At 37.7% G+C, this 20,154-nt stretch overlaps 1 protein-coding gene and 1 pseudogene across 1 annotated transcript in view; both read left to right on the top strand.

Moving 5' to 3' along the window:
- LOC120890513 (uncharacterized) overlaps window positions 1-2,846 on the top strand; it is a 49,993-nt gene extending 47,147 nt beyond the window's left edge. The window contains exons 4-5 of the mRNA XM_078024930.1: window positions 1,317-1,360; window positions 1,592-2,846. Of these exons, the coding sequence (XP_077881056.1) occupies window positions 1,317-1,360; window positions 1,592-2,831 (1,284 nt within the window). The 3' untranslated portion in view covers window positions 2,832-2,846. The remainder of the gene's footprint in view (window positions 1-1,316; window positions 1,361-1,591) is intronic.
- Window positions 2,847-14,073: 11,227 nt separating this feature from the next.
- LOC144368666 (transcription factor JunD-like) lies at window positions 14,074-18,021 on the top strand (annotated as a pseudogene).
- The last annotated feature ends 2,133 nt before the right edge of the window (window positions 18,022-20,154 follow it).

Genomic DNA, 20,154 nt, shown 5'->3' on the forward strand with positions numbered 1-20,154 from the left:
AGTTTCTTGGTTGAAAGTTTTGGGTCTGCTAGGTATAGGATCATGTCATCAGCAAATCGTGCTAATTTAAGTTCTTCTTTTCCTATATTTATGCATTTAATTTCCTTTGTCTGTCTAATTGCTCTGGCTAGTGTTTCAAGAACTATGTTGAATAGAAGTGGTGAGAGAGGGTATGCCTGTCTTGTTCCAGATTTTAAAGGGAATACCTTCAATTTTTCTCCATTTAGAATGATGCTGGCCTGAGGCTTAGCATATATAGCTTTTACCATGTTGAGGTAATTTCCTGTTATCCCTAATTTTTCTAGTGTTTTGAACATAAAGGTATGCTGTATTTAAAAATAGATATTTTAATGAAAAAGATCAACACAGTAATAAAATGCTTAAAAATTAATTATGTTTTAAAACTTTCAATAATCTCTACATGAGTTCACATTAGATAAAAGTCTACAGATCGATAATATAAAATTGAAGTATACTAATTTGTCTTTATTATAAAGTAATAGGGAGTTGATTTTTCCATACAGTATAGAAAAATTGTCTTATCATTTAAGCCATAGCATATGTAGATACTTGGAGAGAACTCTATATTTATGATAAAACTTTCTTGTTTTTTTAAAGAGAGAGAGAGACAGAGAGAATTTTTCAATATTTATTTCTTAGTTTTTGGTGGAGACAACATCTTTGTTTGTATGTGGTGCTGAGCATTGAACCCGGGCCACAGGCATACTAGGTGAGTGCGCTACTGCTTGAGCCACATCCCCAGCCCTGATAAAACTTTCAATATCTATAGACATGTTTCTACCCTAGGTAATTTGCAGTACATTTGTTTTTGATGTAATACAATATTAATTCTGTAAAACTCATTAAAATTTACTTTTTATTTAAATTCTAGAAAACACCCATATGATCATTTTAAAGAGCTTTACAATGGTAAAAGTGAGAAAGATTTTAACCCATGCCCAAAATTTATTTATCCAAGCATTTATAACCAAAAAACAAATTACAGATATAAGGTATGTGAAAGCACTGTTAGTAAAACTGCAAGCATTCCTGAACACCAGAGAATTAATATTGGAGGGAATCCCTAGAAGTTCACAAAAATATGTAAAAGCATTTAAAGAATCCTCAATTGTATATCAGAACAATGATAAATCCTCCATAAGTAAAGAATGTAGAAAACATTTTACTCGAAATTCATCCATTACTAAAAACCACAGGCTTTACAGTGAAGATAAACCTTACAAATATAAGAAATGGGAAAATGTCTTTAAGTGTTGTTCAAACATTTTTAAAACTACAGTAATCATAGTGTAGAGAAAATCTGGAAATATAAAGAATGTGGCAAAGCTTTTAATCAAAAATCATACCTTAGGGGTTTGGGATGTGGCTCAAGCGGTAACACGCTCACCTGGCATGCACAGGGTGCTGAGTTTGATCTTCAGCACCTTATAAAATAAAATAAAGATGTTGTGTCCCCTGAAAACTGAAAAATTAATATTAAAAAATATTCTTTCTCTCTCTCTCTCTCTCTCTCTCTCTCTCTCTCTCTCTCTCTCTCTCTCTCTCCTCTCTCTCTCTCTCTCTAAAAAACAAAATTATACCTTAGTATACACCAGAAAATTCATACTGGAGAAAAGCCATACCAAAGTAAAGAATGTGGAAAAGCTTTTAATCAAAGATCAAGTCTTACTCAACACCAGAGAATTCATACTTGGGAGAAACCATACAAATGTAAAGAATGTGCCAAAGCTTTTAATAAAAAGTCACACCTTATTCAACACCAGAGAATTCATATTGCAGAGAAACTTTATAAATGTAAAGAATGTGACAAAGCTTCTAATCAAAAATCATGCCTTACTCAACATCAGAAAATTTATACTGGAGAAAATCCATACAAATGTAAAATATGTGGCAAAGCTTTTAGTGCAAACTCAGGACTTATTATTCACCAGCTAATTCATACTGGTGAAAAGCCATACAAATGTAAAGAATGTGGCAAAGCTTTTAATCAAAGATCATATCTTACTCAACACCAGAGAATTCATGCTGCAGAGAAACCATACAAATGTAAACAATGTGGAAAAGCCTTCAATCAAAAATCAAACCTTAGTAAACACCACAAAATTCATACTGGGGAGAAGCCATACAAATGTAAAGAATGTGACAAAGCTTTTTATCAAAAGTCAAGCCTTACTAAACACCAGATAATTCATACTGGAGAAAAGCCATACAATTGTAAAGAATGTGGCAAAGCATTTAATCAAAAATCAAATCTTAGTAAACACCAGAAAATTCATACTGGGGAGAAGCCATACAAATGTAAAGAATGTGGCAAAGCTTTTAATCAAAATTCATATCTTACTAAACACCAAGGAATTCATACTGGAGAAAAGCCATACAAATGTAAAGAATGTGGCAAAGCTTTTAATCAAAGATTATACCTTATAAAACACCAGAGAATTCATACTAGGGAGAGACCATACAAATGTAAACAATGTGGCAAAGCTTTTAATCGAAAATCACACCTTACTCAACACCAGAGAATTCATACTGGGGAGAACCCATACAAATGTAAAGAATGTGGCAAAGCTTTTAATCAAAAATCAAACCTTACTCAACACCAGAAAATTCATACTGGGGAGAAGCCATACAAATGTAAAGAATGTGGCAAAGCTTTTAATCAAAGTGCATGCCTTACTAAACACCAGATAATTCATACTGGAGAAAAGCCATACAAATGTAAAGAATGTTGCAAAGCTTTTAATAAAAAATCAAGCCTTAGTAAACATCAGACATTTCATATTGGGGAGAAACCATATAAATGTCAATAATGTGGCAAAGCTTCTAATTGAAGATCATTCCTTAGTCAACCCCAGAGACTTCATATGGGAGAAAAGCCATACAAAGGCAAATACTATGGCAAAGCTTTTAATCAAAAATCAGGCCTTATTCAATACCAGAAAATTAATACTGGGGAAAAGTTACACAAGTGTAAAGAATATGGAAAAGCTTTTTATTAAAGATCACACATTTCTCAAGACAAAATAATTCATAGTGCAGAGAAACCACACAAATGCAAAGAATGAGGCAAAGCTATTTCTATTAGGAAAAGTCTCATTGTTCACCAAAAAATCCACAATAGATGATTCAAGTGTTACCATGCAACAGATGATTCATACTTCAAACCATCCCCACACACCTATAGAGTGTAAAAGTCATTTTTTGTGGTATCATACCTTATTGGTCACTAGAAACTTCATACTGGAAAGAAAAATTACAGTTGCCCGGAGATAGTTTTGGAGAGCTGACCGCATGAAACCCCACACTTACACAACCAGCCATGACCCAGGAGCCCATGAAAGTGAGCAGGGAGTACAGTTGGAACCTTGGCCCTCTTTCCTCCTGTGAACCTCTCCAGTTCACTTGCCCCTTCCTCAATCACTCTGTATTGATTGAATTAAAATAATCTTTTTTTTTTCAAAAGCTATGTTTTAACTTAAAGGCCACTTTTCTACCAAACAACACATTAATAAAACTATCTTATGACTAAAGTCTATGATCACATCAAAGTTTTTTTCCATAACCTCAGATGGATAGCATGGTCCTTTGTCAATATTTATTTATTTATTTTTGTACTATACCTGTGATTTAATTCAGGGGCACACAACCACTAAGCCACACTCCAGCCTTATTTTGTATTTCTTTAGAGACACAATTATAATGAGTTGCTTAGGGCCTCACTTTTGTTAAGGCTGGATTTGAACTTGCGATTCTTCTGCATCAGCCTCTCGAGCTACATGGATGAGAGACATGCACCACTACATCCAGAAGTCAATGTCTCTTGCTCTACAGTTAGATATAAAATTTTACTCAGGATTTGGTGTCCATAAAAACATTCAAAAGCTGTTTTTGTCATACTTCAGGTATCAGATTCTGGCTTTTAAAATGTCCTTCATGATACAATTTAGCTTTCTACATCAAATGCAGAGTTTATAAGTTTGAAACCAGATGACTGAGAAACAAAGATATTGAACAGCGAAATGCAACACATCCTGTTGTTAAATCCACACATGTAGTGGGTTAGAATGATTACACTGAATAGACATCAAGAGTCTTGTCCATGACCCCTGAGGCCCCTGAGCCTCCAGAGCGTCTGCACAAATGAGAATGAAGCACACTCCCCTTCACCCACCCCTAAACATACTACTACATAGCATTTACTAGACAGACAAGGGGAAGCACTGTGTGTCTTTGTATCCAACGTGTGGCTCTGCTTGCATATATATGATATCTGTTTTAGAGAACACTGATCCAGTACCTGATGAAACATAGCTGCCTCTTTTATTTTTCTCTTAAAAGAATACCACCGCCCTGCAGAGTTTACAAATCCATAATGTTGTTACATTTGGAAAAAAATAAGAATGGTTGAAAAAATGGTGTCAATGAAAAGCATTTGAACTGATGAGTCCATCCTACCAGCAACTCTTATAAGAATACCATTGTGTCACTCAGAAAAATGCGGGTCCATCCCCAGCCACACTGTGAAAGCTGAGAAAGTGAAACCTTTCCCTGGACTCATCCTTGGCTCAGCCTTCAACGTGCTTCTTCCCAGGGAATGATGGTTTTGACAGTTAATAAAGTATGAGAAAATCTCTTCCACTGCAGTACTTCAGATTCTCTCAGGATTCTGGAAGACTCAGTCTTCAGATAGGCACAGTGGTACACACCTGTCATCCAAGCAGCAGGGGAAGGTGAGGAAGAAGGACCACAGGTTTAAATTCATCCTCAGCAATTTCACAAGAATCTAAGCAACTTAGGAAGATCCTAACTCTAAAAAAGATTTGGGGATGTGGCTCAGTGGTAGAGAGCACCTTGGTTTAATCTTATGTACAAAAAAGTGGAAAAAAAAGACAAAGAGACTCAGGTTTTGTGGTAGTCAGACTCAGTATTTGCTGTGTGTCAGTCTGGACAATTGCATCATTTAAAAAGTGTTTTTTTTTTTTCAAATGATAATAGCTATAGTTACTGAGTGATCACCATAGTGCTATAAAGCACTGATACCTCCACTGACTTTTGCTGTAACAGAAATATCTGCATGATAATCTCACAATATTAAGATGGTGCCTTTGTTGATGGTGGTTTTATTTGATAGCCTCTGGACAATTACTCTCTCACAACAGGTATGCACTAAACCCCCTGCAAGTCCCAATAACCCAGACTCTGAGCATTAGCAGACCCTGAACAGACCCCAAGTAGACACAGAGACATCCATGCAGAATCCACTACAGGTATATACTAAGCTTTGTGCCTCACTGCTCAATAGTTCTCAGCCATGGCAGTGGTCACACCAAGTGGACATTGGGTCTTCTAGAGGCATTTCTACCTGATTTTCAAGGTAGGGAATAGTACTACTAAACATCATCATGATGGGCAAGCCCCTTACCAAAAACAAGTCTTTGGTCTTTAAGTTTAACCATGCCAAGGCTTAGGAACCCTGGGTAGATCATATATTCAACACAAAAAAGAACTAGTATTTTTCTAATTTATTATTTTCTCTCCAGTGCTTTAAGCACCGTTATTGTCTCCCAGTAGGTGAGGAAGGGAGGAAAGAAACAAAAGAAGGAGCAGAGGGAGACACATAGCATATTATCAGAAGAAACCTAAAGCCTGAAAGCAGGAAAATTATTAATTTGGGTGTGATTGTGGTGCTACTAAACCTTTGTCAAAGAGTTCTACCATCCTTCCGGAAGCTTACCAGTCCCAGGTCAATCATCAATGTCGAGACAGATGCCCCTGCTTGAACAACAGACAAGATTCTTCCTAAGCAGGAACCCCGTTGAGTAAGTAGTCTTTCCACCTATTCTATCCCAAGAATGCACATTGAGTCACTGAGCATTGCACCTGCATTCACACGTACACACACACACACGCACACACACACACACACACACATACACACGCACACACACACACACAAATATGTAGGCCATAAGAATCTGCAGTCCCATGCTCTGCAGTCATCCACAAGGCTGCTTAGGGTCCATGAAGCATGTGACCTAAAAGATTATAAACACAGACCCTTGCCTGAGGGAGCAGAGAGCAGGCTGCTAGAAACACCTACAGAGTTACTGTCTTTTTTGTGGAAATAAACAGTACTTGTGTTACCAAGGCCTTTTTCTATTGGGACTCTCTTTCTTTGACAATGGTGCTTTGCTGACCACGAAGGGAATGACTTCTTAGACTGCCTGTGTGTGTGTGGGTGTGGGTGGATGTATGTTGGGGCAGAGGAAGGTACTCGGGATTTAAATTAGGAGCATTCTACAGTTGTTCTACTATACCTGAACAAGATCCCTATATGTGTTTTTAAAATTTTACTGTGAGACAGGGTCTCTCTAAAATTCTCAGGCTGGCCTTAAGCTTGCAATCCACCAGTTTGAGTCCCTTGGTTTACAGGCATATACCACTGCACCCAGTCATGACCTTTTGGAGAGAGCTAATTCTTAGCAATAGTTAGCCAAATCCCTAAGTTGTTCACCATGTGCAAATTAAACAATATAATTTCCATACCACCACTATTCTCTCTATTGTGCTTCTACCATCCAAGGTCAGTCTTTGTTTGATCTAATCACAGTATGTCAGGTACCAGAATACCAGGGATGGTCCATGCGACTAAAGCTAACTAAAATTATAACATATTAACCCTAAATTCACTTATGCTGTCTCATCTTTCTGCACAAATACAAGAAAGTCTCTTTCCCATGTTCTCCATCACCTTCCACATGCTCATCTTCTGACCAACCTTGAAGCTTCCCAAATGGCTCTGCACTTCTGCTTATGGAAAACTGTAGATCTCTGTGACAGTCCATGTGTTTATGTGAGTCTCCCATACCGATTAAAACAAGCCCAAGGCACTCTTACTACAATGTCAAACATATAAAGCTTCTCAAAGGGGCCAGGGCAACTGTGTCTGTAACCTGCATCCCTGGGTTTTAGTCATGGGGAGGCACCCAAGCCCCTACTTTCTGTTAAGCCCTCCCATCTTAGTCCTGGAAAACACAAAGGGCTGCCAGAAGTGGGAGGGTAGGAGGAGCACTGCTCCTGGGATGTGGGAATTGTGCAAGCACTGTTCCTGTTGCATACAGTGTCTTCTGCCATGGATGAAAATGTGGGTTGTAGAAGAGGCACAGGAGCAGATAAAGGCCACAATAGTGTGGAGCAGAGCTAGACTTGGACTCAAGATTCAAATTTGAGTTATCTTTCCACCTTCTCATTTACCTTCTCAATCAATACTTTAAAGCATCAAAGAAGGCAGGCCATATGTTCTGGGTGTTCATAAAACCATAGTATACGTTTAATGAGAAGAAAATATCCTGTCTCCACTTTCCTCCTCCAGATTTGTATTATTAGGGCCTGTGACCATAGTTCTGCCACTACTAGGACTTCAGGCTGTGAAGAAATTGTCAGCCTCTCACTTTTGGAGAGGAGGACCTGTAACATTCTGAAAAAAAAAAAAATTCTATTAAAATCCTATAGCTATTGTTCCCTGTAGTCAAAGACTCTGGCTTCATATCACTTCCTGGTATCTGCAGTAAAATCTGCCTCAGTGAGGAACACTTCAGGGACTCTGATGGGAGCAACAAAGAGAAGCCAGATCCACCTGCAAAGTGCCCACCACTAGCAAAGAAAAAAAACGAAAACACACTCTTGCCATCTAGTGGTCTTATTAGGCAACTGTGGGGATCTGCACACTGTGATCCAGAATATTCATTTAAGAAAACCATGGTCCACATAATCATGGTTATAGTGCAGTTACATGACCTTTAGAGATTTTTTTTTTAACTTTTAAAAATATGTTTTTAGTTTTAGATGGACACGAAATTTTTATTTTATTTCTATATGGCGATGAGGATCAAACCCAGTGCCTCATGCATGATAGGAGAACACTTTTTCACTGAGCCAAAACTTCAATCCCATTTAATCATCTTAAATAACAGATTGGGCATTTATTTTTTCTCTGGAAGAGAAGTAAAGATCAAAACATCTACAGGGATTTGACTATTAGCTGTGGGTGGTGTTGTTGAGGGTCTAAATGGGGATATTGTAACAGGATTCCCTGAAGATCTGAGCAGTTGGGTTCCATACACCCACCTCCTTGGATCTCAGGGTCTGTACATCAGGGCTGGAACTAGACAATTTTAGATGTAGGTTAGTGAGGTGTAACTTATTGAGACCATAATATTTTTTTATAAAGTAGTAAAAAAAAAAACAAACAAATAAAAAAACCTGGTTATTGGAGGAGAGACCTAATCAGAGCATAGATTCTCAGCCCCAAGCATGCAACTAAATGGATTATGAAAATTAAGATTTGTGAGCCACTCTGAGTCTCATATAGTAAGGCTGGCATGAAGCCTGAAAATCCATTTTTCTATCCAGTTCTCTGGTGAAACTTATTTTTCTGGGGCCCAGTTTTTGGGACCAAGGATCAATCATACTATGACTTGGGCTAAACTACTTCTTACTAAATGATAGAGGACAGATGTGAGTGGTGGGACCCTGAGGTTCCCACTGTGCTGACCCCCACATGCTTTCCTTTTCACAAAGAAATTAACCTGCAACTCTACCTGACTTAAGTGGAGAGGGTATGTCACATTATTCATTGAACTATCTGTTATCTGCAGGAGAAAATCAGTCATGAAATAATGTCCATAAGAGAAACCAACATTACCTTGAAGAAGGGAATTTCTGTGACTCTCTCCACATACCAGATTATGAAAACCAGAGAGATAAAGATATTTGTTTATAACTCTAAAATATTTGTTTATAACTCTGCAAGAATTATGGTTAAGAATGCAATGAGAAAAATTTAAAGCATTCCCTCTAAAATTAAAAAAAAGTAAAAGGATGCCCTTTTTTTGCCACTTCTATTCAATATCCTCCTTGAAACTCTATCCAAAACAATTAGAAGAAAGAATTAAAGATAAATGAATAGAAAAAGAGGAACTTAAACTATCACTATTTGCTAATGGCATGCTTCTATACTTAGAATACCCAAAAAATTTCACCTGATAACTTTCTTGACTAATAAATAAATTCAGCAAAATAGCACAATATAAAATAAACACCCATAAACCAAATGCATTTTTATATTTAAGCATAGTATAATTAGAATAATTATGAATTATTTTTTAAATGAACACAATATCTTTATTTATTTTATTTATTTTTTGTGGTACTGAGGATCCAAAGCAGTTCTTCACATGTGTGAAGCAAACACTTTACTGATGAGCTATAGACCCAGCCTCAAATAATTATGAATCATAAATAGGAATTCCTATGCTTGTATAATTTTACCAAAATAAATTCTATGTCATATTTAATTAAGGAGAACAACTAAAATAAGATAAATTTAAAAATAGTGAATAGGAACATAGAAAGAATTTGATAGCATCATAGCGTGATGATGAAATGTCTTTAGGTTTATTCCAGAATTTTCTGAATCTCTCCCCAAGTGGAGTCGGCCAAAGGTGTTCAGGCCTAAAAATAATTAGGTAGAAGTTCAGGATGCTTCAAGGAGTAGCAGAAGGGACTGCACACCTGCTGCATTGATATGCAGGTGAAGGGATCCAAGGGAGCAAGGAATCTCAAGGCAGCCTACATTTAACTAGGGCAGAGAGGAGCAGGATGCCTGATTATGTATTTATTTATTGGCACATATATGGAGTTATTCATAAAATTAGAAAAATCTAGAATTAGATTTTTTTGCATTCACAATGAAAGCTAAAATTCTTTTTTTTCTTGAAAACAGAGACCCTTGACCCTCTCTTAACAATAAGTCTTGTCTGTAATACGTGATTTTTTTCCACCCCTGATATTTGGGGAGCAAGATACAGAACTCTGTTTTGAATCAGATCTGCTCTATTTGCATCAAAACAAGCAGCTAGAGGTGGGCAGTTAGTAATGGTGTTTTTTTTTTTTTTTTTGTTTTGTTTTGATTTATTTTTGTTTTTGTAAAGTTCAGAGTATCCAGCTGCAATTATGGATGCACCTCTGGGCAGAGTATTTTTGACTTTTGTAGAAAGGCAGGTGAGCATCCAGGTGCCAAGATCCAAGTGAGTGGTGGGAGCCAGAGAGAATGCCCAAGTTTGCTTTGATCTGTGCAAACTGCCATCATGTGGCCACCACAGGTATTTCTCTCAAAAAATGCCTCACCAGAGAGCAAGGGAGACCAGGGACAGCTGGATTGTACACATGTCTGTGCTCTATGATGTCTCTTCTCTTCTGATCTTCTTATTCTGCCTCCAGATTAAACTCAGAAAAAAATCAAGCTCTAATGTTGCCATCCAGGTCTACTCTAGGGCACCTGCCACACCTGCTGGAAGCCTTCACCAAAGTGTGCACACATCATTGTCAGGGTTTATTGAGGACTTAATATTTATTTTCTGTTGCTACTGTTTTTGTTTTAGCTCCTTGCCCCAGGTAGCCCATGTACCAGTCAACTTCACTAGCCTTATAGTCCTTTTATAAGATGTATTGACAACTTCCCAAGAGACTAAAAGACCACATCCATTTGTGTATTTTTATACAGATAAAAAGATAAAAATTCAGCACTCTAAAGAATGTTTTGTGGTGGTCTTATTATAGGAAGTGGCCAAGGTAATGAAACTTTGAAGGATCAACCTCAATTTCTCAGCATTAGAACCAAACAGAACTTAGAACTCTGATAACCAGGCACACATATTCCAGAGAGGGTGCATTATTCAGCTCATTTAAATGGAGATGCACAAAATAAAAATATGTTTTATGATGTATGCAAACCTTCCAAGGTTCTAGGCACAAAAATGTCCTGAGAATATTTACATGTTGTCTCAGCCTTCACACCAGGATCTATGACTATTTATCAGGAGGTATTTACAGGCAAAAGAGAGCAGTCCAGAGAAAAGCAATCCAGGCAAGTCCTTATCTTGGATCACAAGCTGGAAAGTCTTTTGACCTTCCCCTTCTGTGTGTGTGTGTGTGTGTGTGTGTGTGTGTGTGTGTGTGTGTGTGTGTTGAGGAGGGGAGGTAGTAATTGTGGGCACCTGAAATGGCAGAATTAGGTTATCAGGACATGTGTGGTAGGGTGGATATTTAAATTTTGGGTTCTAGTTTTTCTACTGAAATAATTATCCAAAGACCTTCTTCTGTAATCCAATGTATGAAGGCCTATGCATATATTCATCTATTTCTAATCTGTGTATAAAAATTTTCAGTGGGAGTGAAACTTCATTAGAGTTACACTAATGAAGGAGGTAAGTATATATTTTGTATTACTGTGCCATACCATAAATCTATATATCCCCATCAGGTTAGGAGCTGTGTTTTTGCATACCTTAAGAATATTATAATTAGACATGTCTTTTCTTGCAGCAGGTCAGCCTTTCAATGCTTTTGAAAGGTGATGTGATCCAGATGTATATTCATTCAGCAAGGGGGCAAGGACAATGTATGTGTGTCCAAATGGGCTGCATTAATTTCACAGGGCTGTTGTAAGACAATGCACAGATGAGATTACACAGAAATTTATTTGTCCCAATTCTAAAATTTGTATATCAAGGTAATTTCTGGAATAAATTCCTTTGAGGTGCACTCTTTGACATGTAGATCACCACCTTCTGTCTCCATGTTTGCATGACATTTTCCTGGGCTTCTCTGTGTCCTTAGAATTTAAGTTGCTCTAAACATTAAAGTTTCAGACACAATTGATTATACTTGCTGGGACCATTTGCATATTAAGTGACCTAATTAAGACTACCAATGACTTGAAAAGAATATCCTCACTTAAGTCCTAACTCTGTCTTTAATAAAGAGCTGTTTTGAGAATAGCTTGGTTATTTTTCAGCCAGTGCCCATTTGATATTATTCTTCAGTATGTAGCATACCCTGAACCTAAAAACACTTGGGTTCTCTTTGCAGCCCATTGTTCCATTCTTCCATAGATGTTTAGGTGTCACTCTTATCCCTGAATTGTGTCTAGCTTCTAGTATTGATTTGACCAGACCTATTCTTTACTTGTACAGCTGTGGGCTTTCCCTCCTTTTTTATTGAGCTGTGTTGGATATTACTTTCTCTAATGACAAAACAGTAATTACTGCTTATTTCACTTTATTCTTTTATCTTATCATGACAGTTTTATTTACTTTTGTCTAGTAGCAGCAATCTATTACATAATTGTCACTTTGTGATTAGTTAAGCATTATTTCAAGGTATTCTTTCCTATCTCACATTCAAAATATTTGTGTAATGCAATACAGGTTTTCTTCATTTGGAGATTTATGTGGTTAACAAGAATATTTAGTATATATTTTAAAACTAGTTATATTTAATCTAAAGACAATATTCTGAATATAAATGTGTCAAGGATGACAATTTCCAAAAGAATCATGAAATGATATAAGCTTGGGGTAAAATATATTTATGCTGCCAAGTGGCTGCACTTATGTAAAGATTTTTGAAGAATTTTTTTGTAAGTGTAAGAAGAAGCTTTTTTGTTTTGTTTTGTTTTGTTGTTCAAAAGAGATATTTCTAAGAAAATTTGCTAAATAGAATTTAATTGGAATTGTGAAAGTAATTGTGGCATAAACTTTTTTTCCTCCCCTAACTTCAAACCCATGGAATCTCCTCTTTAAGCCCAGTTTTTTCATTTGTCCACCTAGGCCTACAAAAACACTGTTTTAATGTATAGACTATTTTTAAGCTTATTTAGCAAGTATTTATACTTTTGTTATTAAAACAGGAATACAAACCTAAAAAATATGTAAAAGTCATATTTAAAAATTCTAAAGTTACTAATTACCTTAGAAAATGTGATAACTGCTATCACTTTTTATTTGTTTTATGAAAAGAATTTAGATATTCACTTTATATTGATTTTAATCATAACAGATGCTTTTCAAGTTTGGGTGAAACAAAAAAAATGAAGAATCAATATCTCATTGTCTTAAGAAATTGTTAGGTTGAGAAAATGTTAGTGAGGAGTTTTATAGAACCATTCTGGAAGGTACCACTCAGAGTTGTACATAAATGTTCCAGAAGTTTGCAGTATTGAACACAGTATGATAGATGAAGGTGTCAGAAGTGCTAGAGAGAAATGTGTACTAAGGATAGGGAGGTAGATTAAATTAAGTTTCTTCTTAATTATTATCAATTACAGCATAATTCATGGAGAAATAATCATTTTAACTTGATAGCAAATAAATATGTATAAATTTCTTAACTTGTGATGTAGCTTCATTTATAAGATAATGCTTACTCAAGAAGTGTGAAAGGATATAAAATGAAATAACATTTAATTTCATGAGTTGTTTTCTTTTTCTTTAATTTTGCAGATTAACTCCAAAGAGTGCTTAATTTCTAATGATCTAATGAAGTAAAAATACTGTTAAGGCTTTAGCTTAGTGTACCATCAAACAAATGGTAAAACAATGTGGTGGTAGTTTTTGTTGTTGTTGTTTAAAGAGACAAAATGAGACTGATTATGAATATTTATACATCTGCAAAGCCATTTAGGTTTCTAGTTCCACCAGAGTGTCTGCCTACTTATTGGCTGGCTTGGATATGAAACATTTTAGAAAGCTCTTCAGTATTTGTTCTACAAGCAGCTTTTTAATTTTTTTCATACAAATCTTCATTAATGGCACTATGAAATTAATCATCCAGGTAAGAAAGGGAATATTACACTCACTATCCATTGTATGTATGTGTGTTTGTGTGTGTGTGTGTGTGTTTTCAAATTTTATTCACAAGTGGGGTAAGAGTTTCAATTCAGTCACGGCCTCTTCCTACACCTGTTGTGCCTGGGATGTTTCAGGAGTCCTTACTAATACTGCAGGTATTTCTTTCTCTTTTCTATGCTGTGATTATTATAAGCCAATAAATAGAATAAATATATCTCAGAGATGCCAAGTGTTATCTCACTTGTAGTTGTTCATTGGGCATCTGTAGGCCTAAGTAAATAATCAGTGCTTTTGGGCAAAAGCAGCTTTTGAGTCCCTTGATATGAGGAGAATTTGTGGCCATTTAGCAGAACTTGTCCCCATGGGTATGATTTCAATAGAATATGTATGATATAACATGATGGCATGACTTGGTAATAGGAATAAATTAGTTTAACCTGATTTATTTATTTATAATTATATATTTTATAGATATTTAATATACATATAATTGTTTACTTATATATTTATAATTTTGAATATATGTATATCTCTGTCTCTCTCACACACACATAAATATGTTTATAATATTGTCTTTAAGATAAGCAGGGTTTGGGGATGAATTGGGTGAGTGTAATGGTGAAAAGACCATTGCTGAATTTTTGACTTGAGCACTCTAGGGTAGTTGCTGATACCCAATCCTGTATGGGGCAGAAAGACGACACGAGGCAGGGAAAAGAGTGCTAGTCTTGAGGATGGCTTTTATGTTGATGTTTGTGATTTCTCCTAGATATCCCCATGAACATGTCTGAAGGTGACAGGAGAGGACTGGGAAGAAAATGGATATTTGGGAGGGAGGGGAATTTAGAAAATACTGCCATGAAACTGAGCATGACCCTGGGTGTGGGTGAAGATATACAAGTACAGGGAGCATTTCTCTTAGATGGGGCTCAGAGAAACCTATATTTAGCAACGGAGAAGAAAAGTCTATGAAGGAGACAGAGAGTGAGGGCATCCAGTTAAGGAAATAAAAACCAGGGAAATGTAATGACATGGGTTTCTGGAAGAGATTATTTTAAAAAGGCAGAACCTCTTGTTCTGAAAACCACTAAAAAGAACTACAGGGTGGCAAAGATATCACATCTTATTTATTTATTAATATCTTGAAGGGTACCTAGGTTGGTTCCATAGTTTAGTTACTGTGAGTTGACCTACTCTACATTGATGTGGCCACCAGCAATGTATGAGTGTATCTTTTCTCTCACATCTGTATGAAAACTATTATTGCTTGTTTTCTTGATAATTGCCATTATAACTGCAGTGAAATTAAATATTGAAATAGCTTTGATTTGCATTTATCTATTGCTAAATATGATGGTCTTTTTTATGTTTGTTGATCAATTGTATTTCTTCTGTGAAGTGTCTTGTTCACTTCCCTAGACCATTTATTGATGGGTTATTTTTCTTTTTTTGGCATTAAAGTTTATTGTATTCTTTATAAATCTTGGAGATTACTGCTCTATTTGATGTGTGTGTGATAAAGATTTATTTTCCCATTCTGTAGGCTCTCTCTTCATGTTATAGATTGTTTTCTTTGAGGAGAATAAGCTTCTTAGTTTGAATCCATCCCATTTATTGGTTCCTAATTATACTGTTTGTATTTTAGGAGTCTTCTTCAAGAATCAGGTCCTAAGCTAATATGATGAGAATGTGGACCTTTTTTTTTTTTTCTGTTAGGCACTGGGTCTCTGTTCTCTTGTCTAAGTCTTTAATCTACTTTTTGAGTTGATTTTTGAGCATAGTAAGAGACAGAGGTTTAATTTCATCTTTTTACATATGGATTTACAGTTTTCCCAGCACCAATTGTTGAACAGGTTATTTTTTTTTTCGATTTATGTTGTTGGCACCTTGGACTAGTATGGATTGGTCTACATGTCTTTGGGTACTTTTTTTTTTTTAACGATTTCTCTGTAGTATAGTTTAAGGTCTAGTATTGTGATGCCTACTGATTCACTCATTTTGCTGAGAATTGCTTTGACTATTGTGGCTCTTCTATTTTTCAAATGAATTTCATGATTGATTTTTCTAGTTTTATGAGGAATGTCATTGGGAGTTTAAAAGGAATTGCATTGAATCTGTATAACTATTTTGTTAGATTTGCCATTTTGACCAAGATCATTCTGCCTATCTGTGGTGAGCCATTCCTGCGGACTGTGGTCGCCATTACATGATGGCGCTGGCTCCGCTGTGGTCTGTGAAGGACAACTCCATATCAGAGAGAGTTGGCGTGTTGTCAACTCCTTATCAGAGAGAGTTGGCGTGTCGTTTTCTAGCACCCTGTGAGAAGGGTCCACGTGGCAGCTTCGCATTGGGGTTCGCGGTGCTTTATTAAGGCTGGGAGGGGCATCCGAGAATGATTAGAAGAATTATTAGAAGAATATCAAGGGCCTGAATAAACTGCTGAAAGAAGATTCCTGAGTCGCGTCTTCCTTGCGGGGGTCGCGACACCTATCCAAGAGCATGGAACATCTTTATATCTTCTAAGATCTTCAATTTCTATCTTTAGTGTTCTGTAGTTTTCATTGTAGAGGTATTTTACCTCTTTTTTTAGATTGATTCCCAAGTATTTTATTTTATTCTTCCTTTTTCTTTTTTGAGGCCATTGTTAATGGCGTGGTTTCCTATTTTTTTTTTTTTACAGTGGATTCATTGCTTGAGTATAGAAATGCATTTGATTTATGGGTGTTTATTTTATATTGTGCTATTTTGCTGAATTTATTTATTAGTCAAGAAAGTTTTCAGATGAATTTTTTTGAATATTCTAAATATAGACACATGTCATTGGCAAATAGTGATAGTTTGAGTTCCTCTTTTTCTATTCATTTATCTTTAATTCTTTCTTCTAATTGTTTTGGATAGAGTTTCAAGGAGGATGTTTAATAGAAGTGGCAAAAAAAGAGCATCCTTTTACTTTTTTTTTTTGAATTTTAGAGGGAATGCTTTAAATTTTTCTCCCTTAAGAATAATGTTTCTGGGGCTGGAGTGGCTCAGTGGTAGAACGCTTTCCTGGCATGTGTGAAGTCCTGGGTTCAATCCTCAGCACAATAAATAAATAAATAAATAAATAAATAAATAAATAAATACCATTGACAAAAAAATATTAAAATAATAATAATAATAATAATGAAGCCGCCACTATCAGAGGGCCAGGTGCAGCAGAGGCGCCCTGGGTGGGCACAGGGCCCAGTGACAGGGAAGTGGGGCACAGCCCTCTGGGAGGCCGCGGTCCACTCCTCCCCACCCCCAACAGCGCAGCAGCTTGGGAGGTGGAGCATGGAAACACTGTTTTATGGAAATGGGGCGCTGAGCGACCTAGAGGTGGCGCCAGTGGCAGTAGCAGCAGCTTAGTGTCCCCAGGCCATTTCTTCCCCTGTCTGCCAGACTGGCAGCGGACACCAGAGAAAAAGGGGTGCGCTGAGGCTGAGCCAGAGCGAGCAGGTAATGGAGGCACCAATGGCCCCCCTGCACATAGACGGCCCCCAGCCAGGCGCCCCCCCCTCCACACACACACACACTGCTCACCCGACCTGGAGCTGCTCAAGCTCCCCTCTCCTGAGCTCGAACTCCTCATTATACAGTCCTATGGGCTGTTCATCACCACGCTGATGAGCATGCAGCTCCTCTTCCCCAATGTGGCGGCCAGTGAGGAGCAGGAATTCACCAAGGACTTTGTCAAGGCCCTGGAGGATTTGCACAAGCAGAACCAGCTAGGCGTGGGTGCAGTGGCTGCTGCTGCGGATGCCACAGGAGGACCCCCCTGCCATGGCATCAGGCGCAGCCCCTTCCTTGGCTGCGGCTGAGGCAGTGGTCTATGGGAACCTGAGCAGCTACTCCGGTGGCGCTGGGGATGCTGGAGGCATTGCCATGGTAACCTTAGCCACCCAGCCTGTTCCGACGCTGCCCTCCCCCCTCGTCCCCCGCCCGGGCACTGGGGCAGCGCCTGGCCGTGCTCAAGGACTAGCCACAGAGGATGTCTGACATGCCAAACTTCGGGGAGAGCCCGGGCAGTCGCCCATCCACATGGACGCGCAGGATTGCATCAAGGTGGAGCGCAAGCGGCTGCTCAACAGCATCACAGCCTTCAAGTGCCACAACTGCAAACTGGAGCGCATCTTGCGGGCCTGGAGGAGAAAGTGAAGATGCAGAAGAGCCAGAACATGGAGCTGGCGCTGGCATCCACCGCCAGGTGGCGCAGCTCAAGCAGAAAGTCCTCAGCCACGTCAACAGGGGCTGCCAGCTGCTGCCCCTGCACCAGGCACCCGCATATTGAACCCGCATATTGAACCCGAGCACCGGGCGCAAGCACGGACCCCCTCCTTGAGGGGTGGGCTCACGGGGCGGGGGTGGGCGCCCCCGACTTGGAGAGGGTGCAGCCCTGGCGACCCTCTCTGGGATGGTGCCCAGGTCTTGGAGAAGTCACAGTCCCCAGGGATATCCCCGTGGGTGCCCACCACTCAAAAGAGGGCACCCTCGACTTCGACAAGCTGAACTCCCTGCTCATGGGGTGGGACAAACCATGACCCCCTCCCCCTATCACGCTGCCTCTGTTCCCAGTGATGCTGTTCTGTGTTGCACAAACCCAAGCGCCCAGCTGCCCCTTCCTACACATCTACACATCCCTGTGGAAGGGGGCTCTGGGGAGCAGCCTCCAGCCTGAGTTTTCTTTTACTTTTTTTTTTTTTTTGCCTTTGGAAGAGAAAAGAACAGAATGTTCGATTCTGCCTTACTTATGGTTCTACTCGGGAACAAATGGTTGTGCATACCTGTGTGTTTCCTTGTGTTGGATTTTTTAAAGAAATGGGAAGAAGAAAAAAAATACTATGGCTTTTCCTCACTCTTGCTACCCCCTTCTGTCTTTCCAACACCCGTCCTTCCTGCCCTTTTTGTTCTTTTGTTTTGCTAGAAGTCCACATTCCTGTTGGTAATCCTTTGTTCACTCTCACCCGATTTTCTGTTTTATGTAAAGTCTCCCTGTGCCAAAAAAAAAAGAAAGAAAGAAAGAATAAGTTTACCTTGTGTTTACCATAGACAGCTTTTATATTTGATAGTGTTACGATATATTTCTACTATACAGTTTTCTAGTGTTTTGACCATGTATTTAGTCAAATGCTTTTTCTGCATTTATTGAGATAATTTTCTGATTCTTGTCTTTACATCTATTAACTTAAAAAAATATGTTTATTGATTTCCATGTGTTGAACCAACCCTTCTTCCCTGGGACAAACCCCAGTGATCATGTTAATATGATTTTGTATGCTGCTTGCCATAATTTTATTGAAAATTATTACATCTCTGTTCCTCAGGAATACTGATCTGAAATGTTCTTTCCTTGATGTGTCTTTGTCTGGTTTTTGGTCAGGTTAATATTAGTTTCATAGAATGAGGTTAGAAGGTTTTGCTATTTTTTATTTCATAAAATAATTTTAGAAGAATTGATGTTCATTCTTTTTTCCACTTCTTGTAGAACTGGGCTGAGAATTCCTCTGATACTGGGTTTTTCTTAGTTGTGATAAACCCTGGCTTGGAAGAATTAATGTAGTACACTGAAGACTTCATACTTTAGAGAAGAAATGCCTACCCTAACATTAGCCTGCTTTGACAAATAGTAGTCATCAAATAACATTTTTTTAAACATTTTTTTTTGTTTTCCCCAGAAGAAGATTTGACACCTCCAAGACTCCTTTCTTTAAACGTGTGTGTGTGTGTGTGTGTGTGTGTGTGTGTGTGTGTATTCAGGGTTTTGTCGTCACTTGGTAAAATTTCATTAAATAACACAGCCATGACTCCAATTTGTGTATTTTACTCAAGGATTTTAGCCCACATCTTAAATTTTTGATCCATACAACACTTAAAGTAGCTATAATTTCTATCAGAGTCTCTACATGGAAGTATGAAATAATGGGATAAAATATTTTAACACTCTAACTCTCCAGTAGTATCAAATTTATTTCTAATGGAATTTAATGTTATTCATACTCTTGACATAATGCTCCTAAAATAAATGTGAAATCCTTTGAAGTAAATAAAACATATGAGGATCAGTCAAGGGAAGTGACAGAGCCCCATGAGAGCAGGATGAAGATTATGAAATACTTCTGAATTAAAAGCTAAGTTCCATGAAATGTGGAATCGACAGTTTTCATGTGTGTATTGGGATAATTACTACACTAAGATATTTAGGTGTTTATAAAGTAGGAGAATATAAGATAGTATCACAGTGTTAAGAAATAGGGAAATAAGAGGAACACTTTCATAAATAGTCATGCTGAATTTAGCTGGAAACCCAAATGTGAACCCTAGAGATGTTTTGTAAGCAACAAAGTTAAGCAAATAGATCGTCAGTTCTCTTGCTACTGAGGACAAAGTAGAAATCAATATTTTACAGACATATTTTTAATAAATT

The sequence above is a fragment of the Ictidomys tridecemlineatus genome, chromosome 11 (genome assembly GCF_052094955.1).
Source record: "Ictidomys tridecemlineatus isolate mIctTri1 chromosome 11, mIctTri1.hap1, whole genome shotgun sequence".
Taxonomy (NCBI): Eukaryota; Metazoa; Chordata; class Mammalia; order Rodentia; family Sciuridae; genus Ictidomys; species Ictidomys tridecemlineatus.